Raw genomic sequence first — 20,368 nt, 5'->3', positions numbered from 1 at the left:
GTAAAGGAAAAGAAAATGGAAAGAGTTACTATTACATTGATGAATGGAGCGATTGATACATCATTGACTGAAGCGAGTTCGAAGTATTTTAGTGTGCAGTCAGAGAAACACATATGGTGGTTAGGCTCGTTCCAGGTATGATCATGGGCTGTTTTATACTTGATTTTGATCATTGTTATCAAATCTGATATAGTAATACTTTTGTTTTCTATAATCTCGCAGGTGAAGACCGAAGACCATGAAACACTAGATTGGGTGTTTCATCACACGGAAATACCAACAATAATCAAAAGACAAGTGCAAGGCGAGAATCTCCATGTTGCAGGAAAAGGTGATTTTCAAGTCGAGTGGCACATGGCCGGGGATCTTAAAACACTTAAGTGCATGTATAACATTAGTAAAGGAGGCAACTCAAAGTCTCCTTGTCTTTACTGCAAAGAATCAGCTCAAGTAATGGATTCAAAATGGTGGAAGAGAGCACCTAATAGAGATAAAGTTGACCCTGACTTCAAGGCCATTCTGGACATTCCACTATGTAATGTTCACATCTGCACATTGCATGGTCTATGTCGAATTATTGAGAAATTGGTATTTTTATATATTGGATTTGCTTGGAAACTCCGTCCCGAAAAAAATAGAAAGGATGCTCTTCAAGCATTGGAAAAAGTGTTATCCGATATAGGTCTGCATGGAGGAGATGTTCAAATCACAAAGGATTTTAAAAAGTCTACCAATGGCAAGGAGGTACCAATCAAGCCCTCTATTGGTGGTGTTAAGGCAAGAAGATTCTTGTCTCGACCCAAACACATTAAGCAAGTAAGGCAAGGTAGAGCAGTTTCAAAGATTAATTATGGATTGTGGAAGCAAGTCCATAATGCTGTGAAAGATCATGAGGCTGATGGGGAAGCACAAAATAGGAAGGCAGAGGTGTGGAGGTCTCTTGATCAACTCTTCATGTTCTGTGACAAAGTAACATGGACAAAGAGTGATTACAAGAACTTTGAGGAGGCAATTAAACATTTTGGGAAGTCAATGAAAGACGCGTGGACAGCCTGCAATATAACTCACTACATGGTAAGGTTCTGTCTTTTTCTTTTACTTAAGTGTGATCCTCTTTTTTTTATTACTTACTATGCATTCTTATGTCTTACAGCATATCATATACAACCACCTTCCCTATTTTGTCAAAAAGTATGGATGCCCAGCTATTTGGTCTACCCAAGGCATGGAGAAGTCTCACTACATGGCACGTAATGCATTTTTTAGACACACACAACACTATGGAGGGAGTCAGAAGGCGAATAGTCTGAAGGAAGTCTTCCAATGGTTTTACCGAGGCATACTACAAAGGCTGCATGCTAAAAGAAAAGTTGCTAGCTCCAAAATCAAGCTTGCTTTTCTTCTAGCCCAAAAGCAAAGACGAAGACAAGCTCTAGACAATTCAATTGCAGCAGAGAGACATAGACAGTGGAGGGAATCGAAGATATTTAGAAACCATAAATGGACAAGTAAACATGAATAGGACTCATTTGTAACATATTGGGGTTATGTCCACATGTTTTCAAACTCATTCAATATAAATTTTTTTAGTGGAACAAGTGACTCTTGGTGTTATGCATGAAAAAAATTTCAATGTGAAACATATGATCTGAACTTAATACAATTTGTTTACAATTTCAATATATTGTTCATTTAATATTTAACGACACCACTCTATGTAAATATACAAATCATTTCATCATCAACTTATTAATCATTTATACAAGATCATACCAGATATCAAAGACTTTATACAAATCAGTTCAAATTTAATATAATGTTTGTGCTATATTCGATGACTAAATCCTATTTCTCCCAGGGCCTGTTCATCGGAACTCTCTTTTTGATCTTGATTGGAGTCTTTTTCTTCTTTATTGGCTTGATGTTGACTGTCTCTTTATCCTTTTCTTCAGCTCTCTCCACCTGTTCCTCTTCTTGGATTGTGTGGCCTGATGCAATCATGGGTGGCTCTCGAAACCTTACAAGCTGGTGTTTTCCATAGCCCTCCAGATATTTGGGGTCCTTAACACCACATGCTAATGCATAAGAAGTGTAAGACAAAAAGTAAGCGGCCCTAGAGGCCTGCTTATTCACATAATCTCCAAATATATCTATGGCAGACAACCTCTCTATCAAAATGATCTTTTCCTTTTGCCATGAAAGAGCATGTCCACCTAAAGCCCTGGACAAACATTTTAGGAAGTAAACAATGGCTTCTCCATTGGTGCTCAACTGCCTATGGTAAATCAAGATCTTGGCACTGCCTAGATCATGAATATAATGAGCTAGGCCTGACATTTTGCCAAACCCAACCTGCCTGCTTCCACTTGATCTCTGGAGGAATGTGTCATCCTCAATTTGTAGCTGCAACATATCAAAGGATTGGAGTGAGACAATACACAACCTACAAAACTAAAGTTAAGCAGAAGTCAAAGTATATGATTTGAAGTACCTTCTCATTTTCATCAGCAACAAGCAGTTCATCTTTCCAAAGATTTATCCCTCTCCCGTCTTGTACAGCCTCTTCTCTAGTCTTTTCTGTGTATAGAGCTGGGAGATTCATAGCTTCCTGTGTGAGCTGGAAGGCAGCTTCATCTGGCTCTTGGAACTTTTCAGCCTCTTTGAAACAAAATGAAAGGGCCTCTACAGGATCAAACATTGTTTCCAAAGCCAGAAGTGATTGGTCATCCTCTATGCCAACCTCCTTGTCAAGCCTTGAAGCCTGGGCAATAAGGGAAATGGCATAGTCCTCCCTCAAATCAAACATATACTCTATATCATGGAGGAAAACATAATCCTTTCCACCAATCAACACACCTGGAAGCATGGGCACTGCATAGTTGCTGCTTTGAACATCAAAATCTTCAACTGGCTCTGCTCCCCTCAGAGTTTTATTCCTCAGTTGAACAAGGTCAAGAGCAGCCACTTGCAGCCCCTCATCCTGAAGGTTGATATCTTCTTCTTGCTCTGCCATTTCAGAGCCCAAAGAAACATCCTCCTTTTCAGAAGCTTCAGATGTGTCTTCTTCTTCTGTTTCCTGCCCTTGTTCATCCAAAGACTCCTGACTGAAGACAATGTACATGAGAAATGCCATGCTCTCCTCCAGCACTCTGCACTTTCTGGTGTGCAAAGTACAGTTGAATTTATAGTGATCAGGCAGGCTGTCAAATCTTCTGCTCACATGGTACCTCAGCCTGTCATTGGAGACAATATGATTAATGTGCACAAAAACCTTTTCACCTCCCACAATTCTTCCTGCCTCTGTCAGTTCTTTGAAGGCATCCCAATAGTCTGAAAGAAAATCTTTGTGTTGCTCCAGTACAGAGCTCATTGAGAACTCCATGTTGAAAATACTGTGGTATAAATGGAAGTTACTCTGAGCCTTGCATTTGTGAAGAAACTCAAATAGGAGCAAATCTGGAGAACTGTCCTCTTCTGGTTCCATTTGTTTTTTGCTGGAAGAATCAGCACTCTGCTCCAGCCTCTTCTTTTTGCCTGTTCAAAAACTTATATACTATGAATTCTATATGCTGACATAAGCAATCAGTGAGTGCATTGTATATCACCAGATAATTCCTTCATGACATCTCATTACTCACCTGGTGATTGCTGAGGTTTTATTATAGCAGCAGAAAAGTCCAGCTTCCTCTTGAAAGGTGGGGCCTGGGAGCCAGCTGTTCCAAAACAAAAACATTTCTCATCATCAAGGAAGATCTCCACAGGGCTAAAGGTAGCAAATTAATGAGGTAGAAGTGAGAAACAAATAATACACAGGAATTTGCAGCAAAATGCGATATGGGCTGTTTAGAGAATTGTAAACCACCCTCCTCGCATTTTGTTGCAAATTCTCAAATTCTGGTCATGTGCATGTCAAATCAAGAACTTGGTTCATCTCAGTGATTCCTGGACACTATGATCTCATATACAAGAGAAATAATGGAATGAGTGATACTATTCATGAGGAATGTGTCAACAACAGGAATTTGCAGCAAAATGCGATATGGGCTGTTTAGAGAACTATAAACCACTCTCCTCGCATTTTGTTGCAAATTCTCAAGTTCTGTTCATGTGCATGTCAAATCAAGCACTTGGATCATTTCAGTGATTCCTGGACACTATGCTCTCATATGCAAGAGAAAAAATGGAATGAATGAAAATTTTCATGAGCAAGGAGTCCACAAGAGGAATTTGCAGCAAAATGCGAGATGGGCTGTTTAGAGAATTCCAAACCACTCTCCTCGCATTTTGTTGCAAATTTCTTGGTTCTGTTCATATCAACCTACAATCTAATTTCTGGGTGATTTACCACATTGTGGAAGAAGGATGGAGCTGAGTGAAGACATTGGGACATAAAAAATCCAATGGCTGGAAGAAATAAATGTTGAAAAACATTGAAACCAAACTAGAACTCTGACCTTTTTTTTCCTTTTCCATGCTGAATGAGTTGCTTTGGTGAATCTCCTGCTCTTTCTCTATCTTGAACCTTGCACTCTAGGTAACCTGGAGATCTGAGGCAGGTTGCAGTCTGGATGGAGTGTGCTGGGTAGGAGAGAATCAGAGAGAAAGGATCAGGAGAGAGTCGTGGCAGGGATGAGAGATTGGAATCCAGGGGAGGGAAAAGTGGTTGTGGTATTCATGATGAAATAATGAATGGCACAAGTTCCAAGGAATAAAGTGTACTTTCACACGTGCCAGATTTCAAACTCCAAGAGATCTGGGTCCCATCCACACGTGTGAAAAACGACTAGATTCCACACGTGTGGGATTTAGTGATTCTTTAATTCTATTTGCACTTCTTTGTGGTATCCTGTTTTAGAACTCTTGCCCTCCAATCTCTGCTCTCTTGCCTCTGCAGCATCAGCATCTTGTCCAGCAGCACAGAATCATCCTCAGCACAGATTACTCCTCAGCAGCACAGCACATCCACAGATAGACTCCAGGTCAGGAACAATGGGTTCTCCCCTTAGTCTCTGCAATCTTTTTGCTTAAAATAATCAAAATACATACTGTATGGAAATGCATAGACTCAAACCAAGACAAAGAAATCACTGTGGGAAAGCAGATCTTCAAGTGTGGTATTTGCATGTGATCTTCTTGCATAACCTCCATTCATACTGTATTTGGTTGGAGAAACATAGAAATCACTACAGGAGTGCACCAGCATGTCATTTAGAAAATTTGCAGCAAAATGCGATGTGGACCTGTTTGAAATTCCAAACTGCTCATATCGCATTTTATTGCAAATTTCTCTATTTGGCTTCTTCCACCATGTGATTGCCTTCTTTGTGAGAACATGTTCTGGTTTTTTGACTTCCATAGCTGTAGTCTGCTTGCATAAACTCCATTCATATTGTATTTGGCTGGAGAGACAAAGAAATCACTGTAGAAGTTCACCAGCATGTCATTTCAGAAATTTGCTGCAAAATGCGATGTGGACCTGTTTGAAATTCCAAACTGCTCATATCACATTTTATTGCAAATTTGTCTATTTGGCTTCTTCCACCTCTGTGATTGCCTTTTCTTCATGAGAACATGTCTGGTTTTGTGACTCTCCTTAGTCTCTGCAATCTTCTTGCCTAAAATAGGAAAATTACATCCTGTATGGAAATGCATAGGCTCAAACCAAGACAGAGAAATCACTGGAGGAATGCAGATTTTCAAGTGTGATATTTGCATGTGATCTTCTTGGATGACCTCCATTCATACTGTATTTGGTTGGAGAAACATAGAAATCACTGTAGGAGTGCACCAACATTTCATTTAAAAAATTTGCAGCAAAATGCGATGTGGACCTGTTTGAAATTCCAAACTGCTCATATCGCATTTTATTGCAAATTTCTCTATTTGGCTTCTACCACCCCTGTGATTGCCTTTTCTTTGTTAGAACATGTTCTTCATGTCTTTGATCTCTTTCCAATCCTTTGTATGCAGTTTTTCAGAGTGATGGCAAGGACCAAATCAACTGCAAGGCAAGTTGGCAAAGGACCAGGTCTTGCAGCAACAGCAGCTGGGACAGGTTCCAAGAAGTTTAGTGTGCCTCCAAAGGGAAGAGCTTCACATGGCAGGAAGGGTAAGCCAATGCGCTTGCTCAAGCAAAAGGCCAAAAGATTGAATAAGGGTGCAGGTGTGCTTAGGGAAATAAGGAGGCAACAGAAAGCCATAGGTTTTGCAATACCCAAAGCACCCTTTCAAAGACTGGTGAGAGAAATTTGTGACAGTTGGAACCTTGGGTTCAGGTGGAATAGAACTGCCATTCTTTCCTTGCAGGAAATGGCAGAGGATTACCTGGAGAAATATTTTGAGGATGCAATGCTTGTAGCAGCCCATGCTCACAGGGTGACTTTGATGGCCAAAGATTTCAACACTTTGTCCAGAGTGAGATGGAGATATGACAAGCTGGTTCATCCTGTGGAATGGCAGGACATCAAAATGAGAGATATATTGCTAATTCCACCCACAAGGAAGGTCAAGGTTGATGAGGTAAAGGTTGTTGAGGTAACACACTCAAAGAACACCAGAGGGAAGGCTGCTTATGAGGACTCACTGAAGCAGCAAGTAAAAGAAACAAAATCTGTGATAGATGTGGAAACTGGAAAGAAGGAGCTACACATACATAGAAGGTTGAAGGAGCTGGGCCCTGATGTAGTTGTACATATTGAGGATGAAGTTTCAGTGAATGATTTTGATTTGACAAAACAATGCTTAGCAGCATTGGCTAACAAGAATGAGTATTGCTCAGATACTCTCATTCTTGCAATGCTCTAGTAAGTGTCTTTAAATTTTACATTTTTTGCAAATCAATCCTCCTTGTAACTCTTTTATAACCTACCCTAATTATGTTCTGATCCTATGCAGCATGATGAGAAGCTGGCTTCATCCCTCTGTACAACATACAGTCCATATTGTTGATCCAGCCATTTCTTCTAGATTAAGAGATGCAAAAGAGACTCCCATGAGTATTTCCAGCTGGTTCAAACACTGCAATTTTGAAGTAATTGACATTTTGCTACTTCCATATCATAGCAGGTATGTGGGTGACTACTTCTTTTAAGATTCTTCTTTAATATTGGGAACTCTTGTAGCCTTTCATTTGCTTATGCTTTTTTCCTTATGCAGTGACCACTGGAGTTTTGTGTCTATTGACATCCAGCAGAAGCAGTGCTTTCTATTCAACTCTCTAAAAAACACACACAGAGAGCTGAAATTGTAAGTACTGTGTGTGCTTTTTGAACTCAAAACTTTATTATTTTGATACCATACTTACTAAATTATACATATTGCAGTTGTATTAGAAGGCTATTAGATGCATTGGATCATTGTCCTCCAAATGTCTCTCTGTTGGATTCAATAGAGCCATTAAGTCTAGAGGTAAAAAGTCTATTAAATGCTATGTCTTTGAACTTATTGAATAATTTTGTTTTGTGCTGATGCTCACAGTTTCTAACATTTTTTTCTAACTGTCCAGACACCACAACAAAATGATTCAAGTAGTTGTGGATGGAGGGTGCTGATCAATGCAAAATATATACTTTCAAGCTACTTTGAAAAGGAACAGCCAGATATGGTAAGGAAAAATACTTTTCATTTAGCTTGAATATAATTCATAATGATACAAAGTGTTCTAAATTATCCTCTGCCATTGCAGATGAAAGAGGATAGCTTCAGCCCCAACTATGTACATAATTTTAGAGCTCATACAATTTTGAGGTTTTTGAGCTATGCCTCCCCCAGACCTATTGTAGCAGCTACTGTGGAGCTGGGTGAAAGCTCTAAAGTACATGAAGGTGTCATACACCTTGATCCCACATATGAAGCACCTGATGTTGAGGACCAGAAGCCACAGGAGCAATCACAGAGTGCTGAGGAGGAGCAGACACAGGAGCAAAGACCTGCTGCTGATGTTGAGGAGAAGGTGGAGAAGCAGCAAAGAGAGGCTTCTGGGGCAGTGGAGGAGACAGGATGGAGCAGCAGAGAGAAGATCCTCCAGAAAATGTAGAGCAGCCTCTGGATGAAACTGTACATAAATAGAAAATGGATGTTAGAAATATGTTCTACAGATTCAGCTAAACAATTCTGTACAAAATCTTACTTGATTGAATACAAAACCTTTCTTTATGGAGTATGTGTGATCTCAATTTTAAAATTTTCTATGTCTTTGCATTTAACTGAGCTCTCTCTTCTTCTGAGTAACTGCAAAAAAGCAATATGAATTAGAGTGGTAAATAAAACTAATAGCAATGCTTATAGAGACTAGGATAAATCAGATGGTGTACCTTTCTGTTCTTGTAGATAAATAAAAAGTCGTTTGAGATAGAACCTTCAGTCTCAAACAGAATGTCACTGCGTAATTGAGCTAGGGAGCAACATTCTCTTAACGAGATACTGGCTACCACATCACCATTCTCAATAACATCAATATCAATAAGTTTATTTTGTGCACCAAACGACTCTTCATCTTGGTCCATTGGGACAAGCTTTGAACCTAGCATTCGACTGCGCTTGTAATAAAAAGAGAAAATAAAATTTTGTGATGCAACCATGTACTTCAGTTGCATAGAAGGTTGGACCACCTCACAAAACACTGAACTACATGTCTTCTTATCCCAACCTTTATCCAAAAATTGTGGCATGCATGCCGAATTTGTTGCTTTAACTGTGAGCATTGTTTTTGAAACCTTTACTGGAAAGGTATTAAACAAGTCTACAAAAACTGTGAGAGGCATGCACAAAGAAATTTTTACTATCCTAGTGGCAATATTGGGCCTCAGAGCTTTCTGTACTTCTGTAAAAAGCTTCGCCCTATATGCCTCTGTAACACTAGAATGTGGGTGAGGCCAATCCACCGAATTCCACGCCGGAAGGTCTTGTTTTATTAATACACCATGTGTGTTAGCTTTGTCCAGCAACTGATAAAAATGATCAGTAAAAAATATACCCGATTGAGCTAGCTCTGTTGCACATCGACCTTGGTATTGTTGTTCTCCTATCGATCCATGCAGAACATCTATAAATCCCAGAATACAATCGATGTTTTGCCATGTCTCATACGATGAAGGATATAAATCTGAAATAAAACAACACAAGAATGTCAATAAGTTAAGAGAGAAAGCTTCATCTTAAAAATCCATACACCTCATGAAGGAAAAAACCAGAATAGAAAAATATACAATTAGGCCTGTGTTGCGGAAGATTTTTTGGATAGTCTCGCAAGACAAGTTCTTTATGCATATACACGTGCTGAATCAAAACTTCTTTCACGGATATCTTCCCTTTGGTGATTTTAAAATCTCGTACTCTTCCCTTCCACGATGCCAAGAAAATGTTTTTTGTCTGGGGTCTTTTTCTTTTGCTAGGTTGCATGAGCACCCATGCTCCTTTCGAAACACTAAACCTTTCCCAAGTTCCTTCTGTTTTGACTGTACTTGAATTCTCTACCGACGAAATAGAAGAAGCAGGTCGACGGGGTAAGGATGTTTGGTATAATTCTGCCTTCGTAGCATTATCATCCACAGAGCGTCTTGCACAAGAACGGCCGTGGTTTTGGTTCACCATGGAGATTTTCTGAATCTGTAACAATAGCAAAGTAATGTAACTAAGATAACAATTTGAAGTTTCAAGAAAGAGAAAGTGGGCAAACAGACAGTAGACGAGAAACATCTTACTCTACGCCAAACAGGATCAAGGGAGCAGTTTTGGAAAAGGAAGGCAGTTGCACAATGAGGCAATGGTGTAGAATGGTAGACCTTTCGCACGAAAGGCGGCACAATATTTGAAAATTCAAAGGAAGGTGGAAGCGGGAAGGATCTTGTCAGATAAAATGTCAGTTTAGATTCTATCTTCTTGTCCAAAGATCTTCTACGAATAAAAAACCAATCTCCTCATTAATGTAGCACGCTTGTACTTACATAAAGTATTGTTTCTTTTTTCTATTTTCTCTTATTTTCGTGAATTTTCAACGTTACGTTGGCCTTCTATTGATTGGTTGAGAGCTTATTTTTCCAAACCGTAAAAGGCCCCAAAATGAGCTCCCTTTTTTCCTAATGTCGTTTTCGATAGATTTGCTTCATCATTTGGACTTCAAATCTTGTAAGCACGTTTCCCCCTCGTAGGGATTAGTGGTGTTATTGTTGTTGGCAATGTTGATTCGTCTAGTAAGGGTGAGTGCACGGACGTGTTCCTTTTCAATCTTAACCTGGCGATGGATTTGGTTAAACATTTCATGGAAAGTTTTCAAATAGTTACACAAATGGGATCCTTTTCCTTGCCGAGGTTGTTGCCAAGGTCATGATAACTCTTTTCTGCACTAGCTTGAATACCCCAGTCATGGTCTTGGATGATGTCTAATAGTGACTTGCATTCATACACTGGGTAGAATGGTAGCAAACATGCCAAGATGTTAGTGTTTGCAGGGTACTTGTCCATGAACTCAATGTTCAAGGCAAGGTTGTGTCTTGCAAGTTGAGGTAGTGGCTTCATCTTGTTGGTTTACTTTGGTTGTCAACCTTTTGGTTTTTAACGTTTTTTTTTGTTGCTTTTGTACATTGTTTTTGCACTTAAGTTATTGTCTATGGAAGAAGCAAAATACTAAAATCAAGAAGAAGTTTCTTTTGCGTGCAATATTTTCTAAATTCTCACAAGGTTCAAATTGAATAACTAAGTTCAAAGCTGCAATATGTAAAAGGCTTGTGTACAATGAAGAGAGGGCTTGCTATGTACATAGCAACTGGACCCAAAAACAAAACATCAAAGTATTTTTTTGTAGAGGCTGTAGAAATACATAACAATAGCAACAAGGACTAGAACTTCAAATGCTCGCTGCAAAGGCAATGACAAAACCGACACTGTTCATAGTAAACTCTCCTGATGGCTTCTCATACAACATGTTCCTTGTCGCAACAATACCGGCAATGAAACTCAATGAAAGGGCAGTGCAGCTTCAACACCTCATCAATATGTGCTCCATAAATTTGAATAGCAACCTGCAAACCGTCACAATGAACAACAAAACCTTTAAAAGATGGAACACATAGAATGGTTTGGGGACTGTTGCAATTGTAACAAAATGGACGGTTGGGATCCTTGCTAACATGGGGTCCTCCACAAGCACTGCACTGGTGTTCAACGAGTGGGTTGTCTAGGCCAATGAAATGCAAAACTTCGATGACCTGTTCATTGAAACAGTGGCAGTCAGTATGAGCGTTTCTTAGTCTTGTCTAAGTTTGACTTCGACGTTCTACCTTTTTCTCTTAACCGAGTTGAGAGACTTGGCTTGTGAAATTATGAAACAAAGACGCATGGAGGTTGCCGTTCAGGAAAGCTGCTAGGATTGTGAAGTCGAATATTCCCACTGCATGGCGAGCTCGCATAAATGATATGTTTTTTGCAACGAACATGACAATCCCTTCATCTATAAACTCCTGCACTAGTTGAGCAAGTGTGTTTCTCCTCTGCTACAAAAGCCAGCTATTTCATAATAGCATTGGTCAGCAAACACTAGTAATTGTTTTTTAGACACTCATGGCTTTAGTTTTTTTGTTGTTCGAGGGTCTTACTGTGGCATAGTCCTCAAGGTTTGGACCGTCTGTGATAATGATCTGGTCAGTGGGAGGACCATCGAGTTCTATCTTGACAATTACAAAAGCTATAGTCCCCATCAAAGCCACAAACGAAGCTCTTGTTGTTTCTACTTGGTTTGTTGCCCATGGTGCGTACACACGTATTGGTTTCTCAAAAACAAAAGATATCTGACCATCGAAAGGTTCACCCTTGATTGTTTTTGTTGTAGCATTCACTTGTAATGAGACAAAAGAGGTGCCACCTTCTCCTGTAGCTCTCTTCGCAATGGTAGGTCCTTCTATTCTATAAAAGTCATCAACTTGCTAAACATCTTGTAATTGCAACACATATGTGTGTGGCACATGAAGAGTGATTGTCTCACAACAATTGACATGAAAAGTTGAGCCATTGACATTCCCAGTAGTTGAAAAACTAAGCCATTAGGGATTCTGAGGCATCCAAGCTCCTTAAAATCATCCCACTATGTGCCACTTAGTGTTGCATAACCTATCTTTGAGTGATTGATGAACTAGAGGCCAGGCAAAAAACATCAAGGTGTTCAAGAACTATTTATATGTCCTATCTACTATTTCTTGGGGTCAAATTAGTACTGTCTGCAAACTATTAACAAATTAGCTATTTACTAGAGGGAAGCTCTATGCCTTTAAGTGAGCATGTCTTCACCTCATTGTGTATGAGCCAACCTAAGGAATCTGTAGCAATTGTAAAGGGGAGGGGAGCTAAAGGGCAACCCTACCTTATAGACCTTTTTAAGATAAAGGGTTGACTTATCTCTCCATTAACTTTGGTTGAGGCATTAGAAAGAAGTAACCTAACAAAAGAAACAAATATAGGTGAGACCTAATGAACAACCCCAAGATATTGGACAATGGTGTACGAGGAGCTAGAAAAATTGATGTCGATTTCATTGAACACGTCGACTATAGCCAACCAGCCTCCTGCCCCATATACTTGCATAGAACCCGACCAGCAAGCCTAGGTGGCCGACCAATCGGCCCACCTCAGCCTATTCGCCCACCATAGTGGCCCCCATCGGGTCCTAAGCCTCCTCCACACAAGTAGATCTGGCCTCTTCTTGAGCGAGTGGAGTGGCTTCCCTTTCTTCTAGGGATTTGTGGCCAACCAGTCAGCCCACCTCAGTCTATAAAGGGCTCATAGAGTGGCCATGCTGGCATCCAAGGCTGACCAGTATAAGGCGCCCACCATAGTGGCCCCCATCGCACACGGGCAAATCTGGCCTCTTCTTAAGGGAGTGGAGTGGCTCCTGTCTCTTCTGGGAAGCCCGTTAGGGTTGAGGTGGCACTATTAGCCTTAACCTTGGTTATTTTCTTGCTTTGTTATAGTCCTTCAATGGTGTTTTGTAAAAGTTTATACTTTGGAATGAACCTTTGCTCTTTCACCATTTTCCTTCATCAATGCATCCAACGATTCCTAGCATGACCACCAAAAATGTTGTTGGAAAACAACATTTTGATGTCCATTAAGCATTCGCGCTCTCTCATCCCTTCCTATGAATAACTTTAGTATGTTCTAGGCTATACAAAGGAAGGAGACCTATTCTAGATGTGTGCATCATATCTAGAACAAGTCTACGTTTTAGACTCTATGAAGAAAGTAGACCTATTCTAGATACGTGCATCATATCTTCACCATGATAAGATCTCTACATTCATATGAATGAAGATTAGGACTCGCTTCACTCACTATTGATAGTGCAATTTTCCTACATCATTGTACACACACTTCTAAGGACTAGTGCACATAAAAATTAAAAGAAAAAGACATTGAGAATGTTTGTCAATCATGCTTGCATTATCATAGAATGCATAGATGGATATTCTCACACTATACCCACATGGTCGGCTCTTCCTGGCAAAGTAGCCTGAGACACAATTCCATTAGATTTCCAGCTTACAGTGGATCTCCTTTTGGATCATGATCCTCTTCCTCAAATTGATCCACTCCATTGTCTATTTCCCCTTTTCCTTATCCATTTTAGATCCTCAATCTTCTTTGTGTTGGTTGGTATCTTCTCAATTGTCACCCTATGCACCTTCTTTGATTATACTCGACCTATTGACCAAATGTTGAACCTTCACTTCATGCCTCTTTACCATATCCTTTGGTTAGTAATCACCTTAATCCTTTGCTCATTCATGCTTTGATGTCTTGCACTAAATTTCTTTGCCCTTTGGTCCTTTGTTGAATTTGCGGTTTCATAAGTCTAATTCAAATTGAATATGTAAACATGCGAAGTCAAACATTTATGTGTATCATCAAGAAAATCAAGCGAGCACATTAACAAAGCACACGACGTGATGTTGCAAAAAAGAAATCAGCAAGTGTGATCCAAAATGAGTACCACTTTCTTAATTATAGATGAAGGTAGAATGATACAAAGAGGGATAGTTTAGAGCATCTTGATGTTGTACCTGCGCATCTCTCTTGCATGTCATTTTGGGATGTTTTAGCTAGCAGACACAGGTTATATGCTCTCACCCACATGTAGCTAGTTTGGCTGAGCAGTTATTACTTGTGATACCGATTAATTATAACTTTTCATATACAATGTTTCAGTTATACTAAGAGTTAATTTTCTACTCCTTTGGCTTCTTGACTTGAAGAAAAGTTGTGGTAGATGCCGGTCTCCATGCTGGGATAATTGCTTGATATCCTTCTCTAGCTCTTTGGTATCATTTTGGTCCATCTCCATTAATGAGTTGTAGTATGTGGGAATCATGGTGAGGGTTGTATCAGTCAATGATGTACAAAGGTCATGCATCAGGCCTTTCTACCCACATCCAACGTAGTGTTTTCCATGTTGTGTACCGAGCTCCCATGACTAATAGTCCTATGGAGCTAACAAGCAAATCCCCTCCATGCCCACATTTGTTGGATGGCACCACAAGTAGCCTAAAAGCTTCATGCTCCTCAGTCTCTACTAGGAATATCACATCACCATCCTCTATTAGGAGTCCTAGGCCTACTCCCTTTCGCTATTGGTACCCTTTACACTTTTAAAAGCAAATGCAAAGTGAAGTGAAGTGGAATAGTCTACTTTTTCCTATTTGAAGATGCACTAGGATCATCCTTCTCTTATTCCCCATCACTCTTTATTGAGTTTGCCTACTGGTATTTTCCTTTTCAGCCAGGCATTGCCTTCTTTCAGCCAGCTAGTATGGGTTAGACCCTCTCCCATATAATAGTGAGATACCCTTACAAAGGTAGAACCTCCATGTAGGATAGAGCATTGCAATTGGGGGTCCAAAACATTGCAACCCACAAGCCTTGCTTAGCCACCACCATCCTGCATTCTCCCAAGGTGTTTGGGTGTAACTTACCCACAATCTGTGAGAATAGGCCCCCCAAGAGAGAACCCCAAGTTCTTGCTAAGAGGGCCTATGCATGCAAGTATTGCCACTGTAGCAACATTAGCAATCATTTTGCACCGTCTTATGAGCTAAGAGTGATAGTGGTGCAAGATCTTAGCCCTGTAATGCCATCCTAACTCTTTTATTTTCGCCTAGCATTAGAGTGCCCTATTGTGTTCATTGGCTAGAGACTTTTTAATATCCTTGCAATTGGACGAAGTAGAGTGAAACATCTGTGGAGCATAAAGTTTGTTTTAGCCTCGCCTTCGTGGGGACATGTAGAGCAAGCTTTGACATTCTCTAGGTGAGATAACCCTCCTAGCAAGGTTGTAGGAAAGCTACTATGAGCACTTCCCCGTAGCACTACTAGTAGAGTTAGAGAGCTAACCTTGGGTTGCTGAGTCTAGCGATCCCGTAGAGTGTCCCCATGTGTAGCCTCCAACCCTACTGATGTGCTACCCCACAAAGCCCAACCTAGTGCAGTGATCCCAACTTGTTGTGTAGGTTTTTGTGAACGATCACTTCATTCCCTATGGGCACTCCCCTTCCAACGACCCAACGTAGGGCTGACAAGGGTGATTTTGCAAAGGTTGGGCTAGTGACAGAATGTTGGCTTTAGTGGTCCTGCAGAATTGCATCTTAGAGAAGCACTCTTAGGATGCTAGTCAATGCAAGCCGCAGGGAGTGTGGGGAAGCGCTATATGGGAGACGTGAGGCCCTTGAGGCTGACGACGTTCACACCAACCAAGAGCGAAGGGATTCGGTTACAAGGTCACATCGACCGGCATCCCATTCTTGCCGTCTGAATAGGCATCTGATTGGTGCTGTTGGGGGGGGGGGTGAGAAACCCTTCCCTTCAGGCGGACAACTCAAAATCAAGTGATGTTGAGCGAGATGATCAGGGGTGTGGGGGTGGTGTGAAACGAGGGAAGGAGGTGAAGGTTTGCTTGGGCGACTTGGATTAAAAAGAGGGGAGGTAAGGGACTTAGCACATGGGAAGAAATAGGATGGGAATGGGAAAAGGTGGTCCCAAGTGGTCCCATGCATATTTCTATCCTATTCCCATCCCACCATGTGCTAACAAAAAAAGAACTAGGGATGGGTTTAGGAGGAAGAGGACACATGGCATCATTTCATGTGTTTAAGAGGTGGGGACCTTGTGGGGGCAAGGACACATGTCATTCTTCCATGTTTTTTGAATCCCTAAAAAAGGGGAACCCATTCTGGGTGCCAAGGTCTAGAGGCCATGGTCGAGGATGGGAGAAAAAGTGGCTACTCCCATTCTAAATCCATCGTAGACCACTTGGTGTAGGATGGGAGTAATGATGACAAAAATATTCCCATCCTAAACGGACGCTAGCCCCATCCATGTGCTAAGGCCCTAAGAACTTAAGTAGTGTTAAGGAACTTGATGACTCAGTAATTGAGCACAACAACAAAGGGTCGGCCAGGCCTTAAGCTTTCTGGCTATGGCGATGCATTCTTCCTTCAAATGATTGTTGCTGCTCCTGCACGCCCCCTTCTTCTTCTTCTTCTTCTTCTTCTTCTTCCCCTTTTGCTTCCACGACTCCTTCCACAATTGCCCAGGTTTTTTCTTCCTCTCTCTCTCTCTCCTTCCATAGATCTCGCTCTCTCCCCCCTTTTCTGAATTTGCCTTTGCTCCCCCCCCCCCCTTCTCGTTTCCAACCGATCCGATCTGTTGATCCCTTTCAATGTGCCCTTACGGAGGGATTTGCATCGCCGTTACCTGTGATCCTCTCGGAATGCAGCTTTTGGTGACCCCTCTGCCTTTCGGGGAGATGGTCGGTCCTGCAAGGCTTCGCTGCCTCCCCGATCTAAGCGTTGCCCCGTCGGAAAAGGGCAGTTAGTCTGCTTTTTCTCACTGTGCTGGGTCTACTCCATACAAATCAACTGGACAGTTTCATGCTTACTCTATTGCCTCTCTCCTCTAGCTGCGTTAGAACTTGGCTTCGTTAAATGCAACCTCCCTAAAGTTGAAGGCGATCGATTGGATTCGTTTGCCTGGTTGTTCTGGTGCGGTTGTTTTCATCCTGGAACTTAACGGTTATTTCTATGTTTTCATTCCAGCCCGAAGTCGCCTTGAGTCTATTTTTATTGAAAAGGTAGACCCGCTAAAGAGGCGAGATTTTGTTATAGCAATGCAATCTCCTTGCAGGTTCTTCTTCATTGCAATGCCTCCGTGTGAAGACTGAAAATTCGCTTTTGAGCGAAACTGTAAGCGCTGCGTTCTTTGTACTAGGTGCTGAACATCACAATATTGCAAAGAAGGCTATCCGCAGACGTTTTATGTTGTAAACAAGCCAAAGTTTGCCCCAATGGACACTCTAAGACCTAGGAGGGAGGACAGACGGCTGAGGGTTGTGTTAAAGAATCATGACATAATTTTTTCCTGCTTGTTCTCGTTATTTTGGGATGCTTTCTTGATGGTTGAAGCTTTCTGGTCTCTGATTATGGTTTTTTTAGTTAATTTGTTTCTGAAAACCCGTTTTTTGGGGGGATGCAGGTCATGGGCTTACATTTTACACGTTCCATGCTCCAATTATCAGGGGCATCTTGCAAGGATTTTTTGTTCTTGAATGTAGTATGGGTTTTCGGGATATAGCAGCTCTAGCTGCCGCAGCATTGAACCAGTTCTCTTCTTCATCAGCACTAGCATCATCCGTATCTTCTTCCAACTTGCCTCCTCTTGGAAACACTAGCTCCAGCGTGTGGACCAGCTACACTCATGGAAGTGCAATCCGGGCTTCTGCTTCTTTACAAGATTTCGCATCGTACAGAAAGGTTGATACTGAAGAGGATGATTTCTTGGTTGGTTCAAGTACAGATTTGCTTCCAACAAAGCCTCCATTTTACCCCGTTCAAAGGGATGGGACAGCTCACAATCCTAGAGCCTCAAAGGGAAGTACAGCAAGACCTGCTGCTCAAGCTACAGGATTGAAGATGCAGAAGTGCTGGTTCAAGGTGGTATCGGTTTTGGCCCTATTGTGCCTTTTTGTTACTCTTGCTTACTTCGGTTTTCAGTGGTGGAGGCTACATTGGCCTGAAAAGCTGCACTATGCAATTGTTTTGGACTGTGGAAGCACTGGCACCCGTGTTCAAGTATATGCATGGGCTTATAGGGATTCCTCTGGTCCAGACCAGCTACCAGTTGTCATTCATCCAACCTCTCAACATGGGTTGGGAAGCTTTCCAGGCAGAAAGGTTGGACAGAAAAAAGAAATTCGGGCTTATCAGCGTATGGAAACTGAACCTGGCTTAGACAAACTCTTGAAAAATGAATCAGGTGTTAGGGCTGCTGTGGAGCCTTTACTGCAATGGGCAGGAACCCAGATCCCCCCCTCCGCCTACGAAGAGACTCCTCTTTTTCTTTTAGCAACAGCGGGCCTCCGTAGATTGCCTGCTTCTGATGCACAGTGGCTTCTTGATAAAGCTTGGACTGTGTTGGAAACATCTCCTTTTATGTGCAGAAAGAACTGGGTAAAGGTGATTTCTGGTGTGGAAGAAGCATATTATGGGTGGGTGGCCTTGAATTACAAATTTGGTAGGCTAGGTCAAATGCCTCGGCAATCAACATTTGGTGCTCTAGACCTAGGAGGTTCTTCTCTACAAGTGACATTTGAGTCAGAAGATGTAGATGTTGGTGAATATGGACTGAATTTAAGTGTTGGCTCTGCCGAACACCGTCTCTATGCATTTTCCCATGCAGGCTTTGGTCTCAACGATGCATTCGATCAATCAGTGGGACTTCTGTGGACCCACTTGCACAATAACAATGCTGATTTAACAAACAGAAGAGTAGAAGTGCAGCATCCATGCTTGCACAGAGGATACCAAGGACAGTACAAATGCTCCCGCTGCTTGTCTCAGTCTTCAGCTGAAGTTCCTACTGGAGTAGTGAGGAAAGGGTACAAGGAAGATATGCACCCAGAGATTGCACTGGTAGGGAAGCCAGATTGGGAAGCCTGTAAAACCCTTGCTGATGCTGTTGTTAACGGCTCCAGGCTTTCTCTGTCACCCCAAGCTGTCGACTGTGTGGAGCCTCATTGTGCACTTGGAAGGTATCAACCACCCCCTCATGGGCGGTTTTATGCATTATCAGGCTTTTATGTAGTCTACAAATTTTTTGGCCTTCTCCAAAGTGCCCGTTTTGAGGAATTGCTGACTCAGGGGCAGAATTTCTGTGCAATGCCTTGGAAAGACGCTCTGGACAGTGTAGTCCCTCAGCCCCTTGTAGAACATTACTGCTTCCGAGCACCCTATGTGGTTGCTTTACTCCAGGATGGGCTGCATTTAAAAGAGGACCAAATTACTATTGGTTCTGGTGACATGACTTGGACCCTCGGTGCTGCATTATTGGAAGCTGGAGCGTTTGTCCCAACTAAACTGAGAGGTGCTGCTCCAAGAAGAAGCAGCTTTCAGTATCCCAAAGGAGGCCCTCTTCTGCTCAATACAGGCTTTCTATCAGTCTGTCTTTTGGTCATCATGATGGTTGTGCTTTTCGCTGTAACATATTGCAATAACTGTATCTTTCTTTGTTGGCGGAAACCCCACTTGCCTCTCTTTACACAGCCGAGTTTGGGTACAACTGCTCGGTTTTCTTCAATCTTTTTTCCCAGCCGCCTTGGAGCCATCAAGGGAGACAATACTGCTCGAAATGGTGAGAGGCGCTAGTTCTAGAGTGACTCATTTGAAGATTTGTGATTTCTTTCTGTCAGTATATATGGCAGTGGCTAGTACTGTGAACTAAGCAGATGTAAACATGGCGATTTTACAGGAGATGGAAGATATAAGACACCTCATAGCCCGACACCCTCGGTGTCACAGCAAGACCGCCCTCAACAAAGATTTGGCTCGCCACTTGCAAGTGCTGCTAATCCTATGTTGGAGTTCACTGGATTGCAGCTACCAGCAACAGCAGCAAGTTTCGCTGGAGGAAAGTCACAACTATCAAGCAGGCGGACCCAGTCCAGAGACGACTTGCATAAATATATACAAGCTACATGTTAATCAGGTTCCAAAGGTTTTGACGGCTATGCCATTTGTACAATATTCAAGGTTCATGCATGGCCAAACTATTTTTGGAATCTATTGAGACATTGGAAATGCCAAGCGTTGTACTTGGATGGTTCATATTCATAAAGACGAATTGCTCTTTATATTTGTGCTGCTGGAGAGGTACATGCCGTGTTTCATTGTCTAACTCACATTTGCTTGTCTGGGTGGAATGAAATTTAGGCATCATGCCATCTTGCAAACCACATCCTGCATCGCATCACAGACTCAATAATGCACAGTTCCTCGGATTGCAAGTGTCCTGTTGTGTTTATGATGGTGAGTCCACCAGTGGGCATCACAATATA

General features: G+C 41.7%; 1 protein-coding gene across 4 annotated transcripts; it reads left to right on the top strand.

Moving 5' to 3' along the window:
- Nucleotides 1-16,415: 16,415 nt before the first annotated feature.
- Nucleotides 16,416-20,164, top strand: LOC147904589 (GDA1/CD39 nucleoside phosphatase family protein). 4 transcript variants are annotated; one of them, XM_087387441.1, is made up of 4 exons: nucleotides 16,617-17,021; nucleotides 17,164-17,222; nucleotides 17,512-19,665; nucleotides 19,783-20,164. In XM_087387441.1, exons 3-4 carry the CDS (start codon nucleotides 17,592-17,594, stop codon nucleotides 20,013-20,015), a joined length of 2,307 nt encoding a protein of 768 aa, XP_087243567.1. In that variant the 5' UTR covers nucleotides 16,617-17,021; nucleotides 17,164-17,222; nucleotides 17,512-17,591; the 3' UTR covers nucleotides 20,016-20,164. The 4 variants fall into 4 exon arrangements, with proteins under 4 accessions (XP_087243560.1, XP_087243567.1, XP_087243574.1 ...); XM_087387434.1 differs by lacking the exons at nucleotides 16,617-17,021; nucleotides 17,164-17,222 and adding an exon at nucleotides 16,416-16,574; XM_087387448.1 differs by lacking the exon at nucleotides 17,164-17,222.
- Nucleotides 20,165-20,368: the final 204 nt, after the last annotated feature.

The sequence above is a fragment of the Dipteris shenzhenensis genome, chromosome 2 (genome assembly GCF_047967505.1).
Source record: "Dipteris shenzhenensis isolate YYH24624 ecotype China chromosome 2, Dip_SZ_1.0, whole genome shotgun sequence".
NCBI classification, from domain to species: domain Eukaryota; kingdom Viridiplantae; phylum Streptophyta; class Polypodiopsida; order Gleicheniales; family Dipteridaceae; genus Dipteris; species Dipteris shenzhenensis.
The sequence above is the reverse complement of the archived record's forward strand: the minus strand, read 5'-3'. Positions and strand labels throughout refer to the sequence as shown.

Excerpts from the sequence above, each read along its gene's own strand:
- LOC147904589 (XM_087387434.1), top strand. The coding sequence starts at position 17,592 with ATGGGTTTTCGGGATATAGCAGCTCTAGCTGCCGCAGCATTGAACCAG. Across the intron at positions 19,666-19,782 it reads AGACAATACTGCTCGAAATG|GAGATGGAAGATATAAGACA; the intron begins GTGAGAGGCGCT and ends GCGATTTTACAG.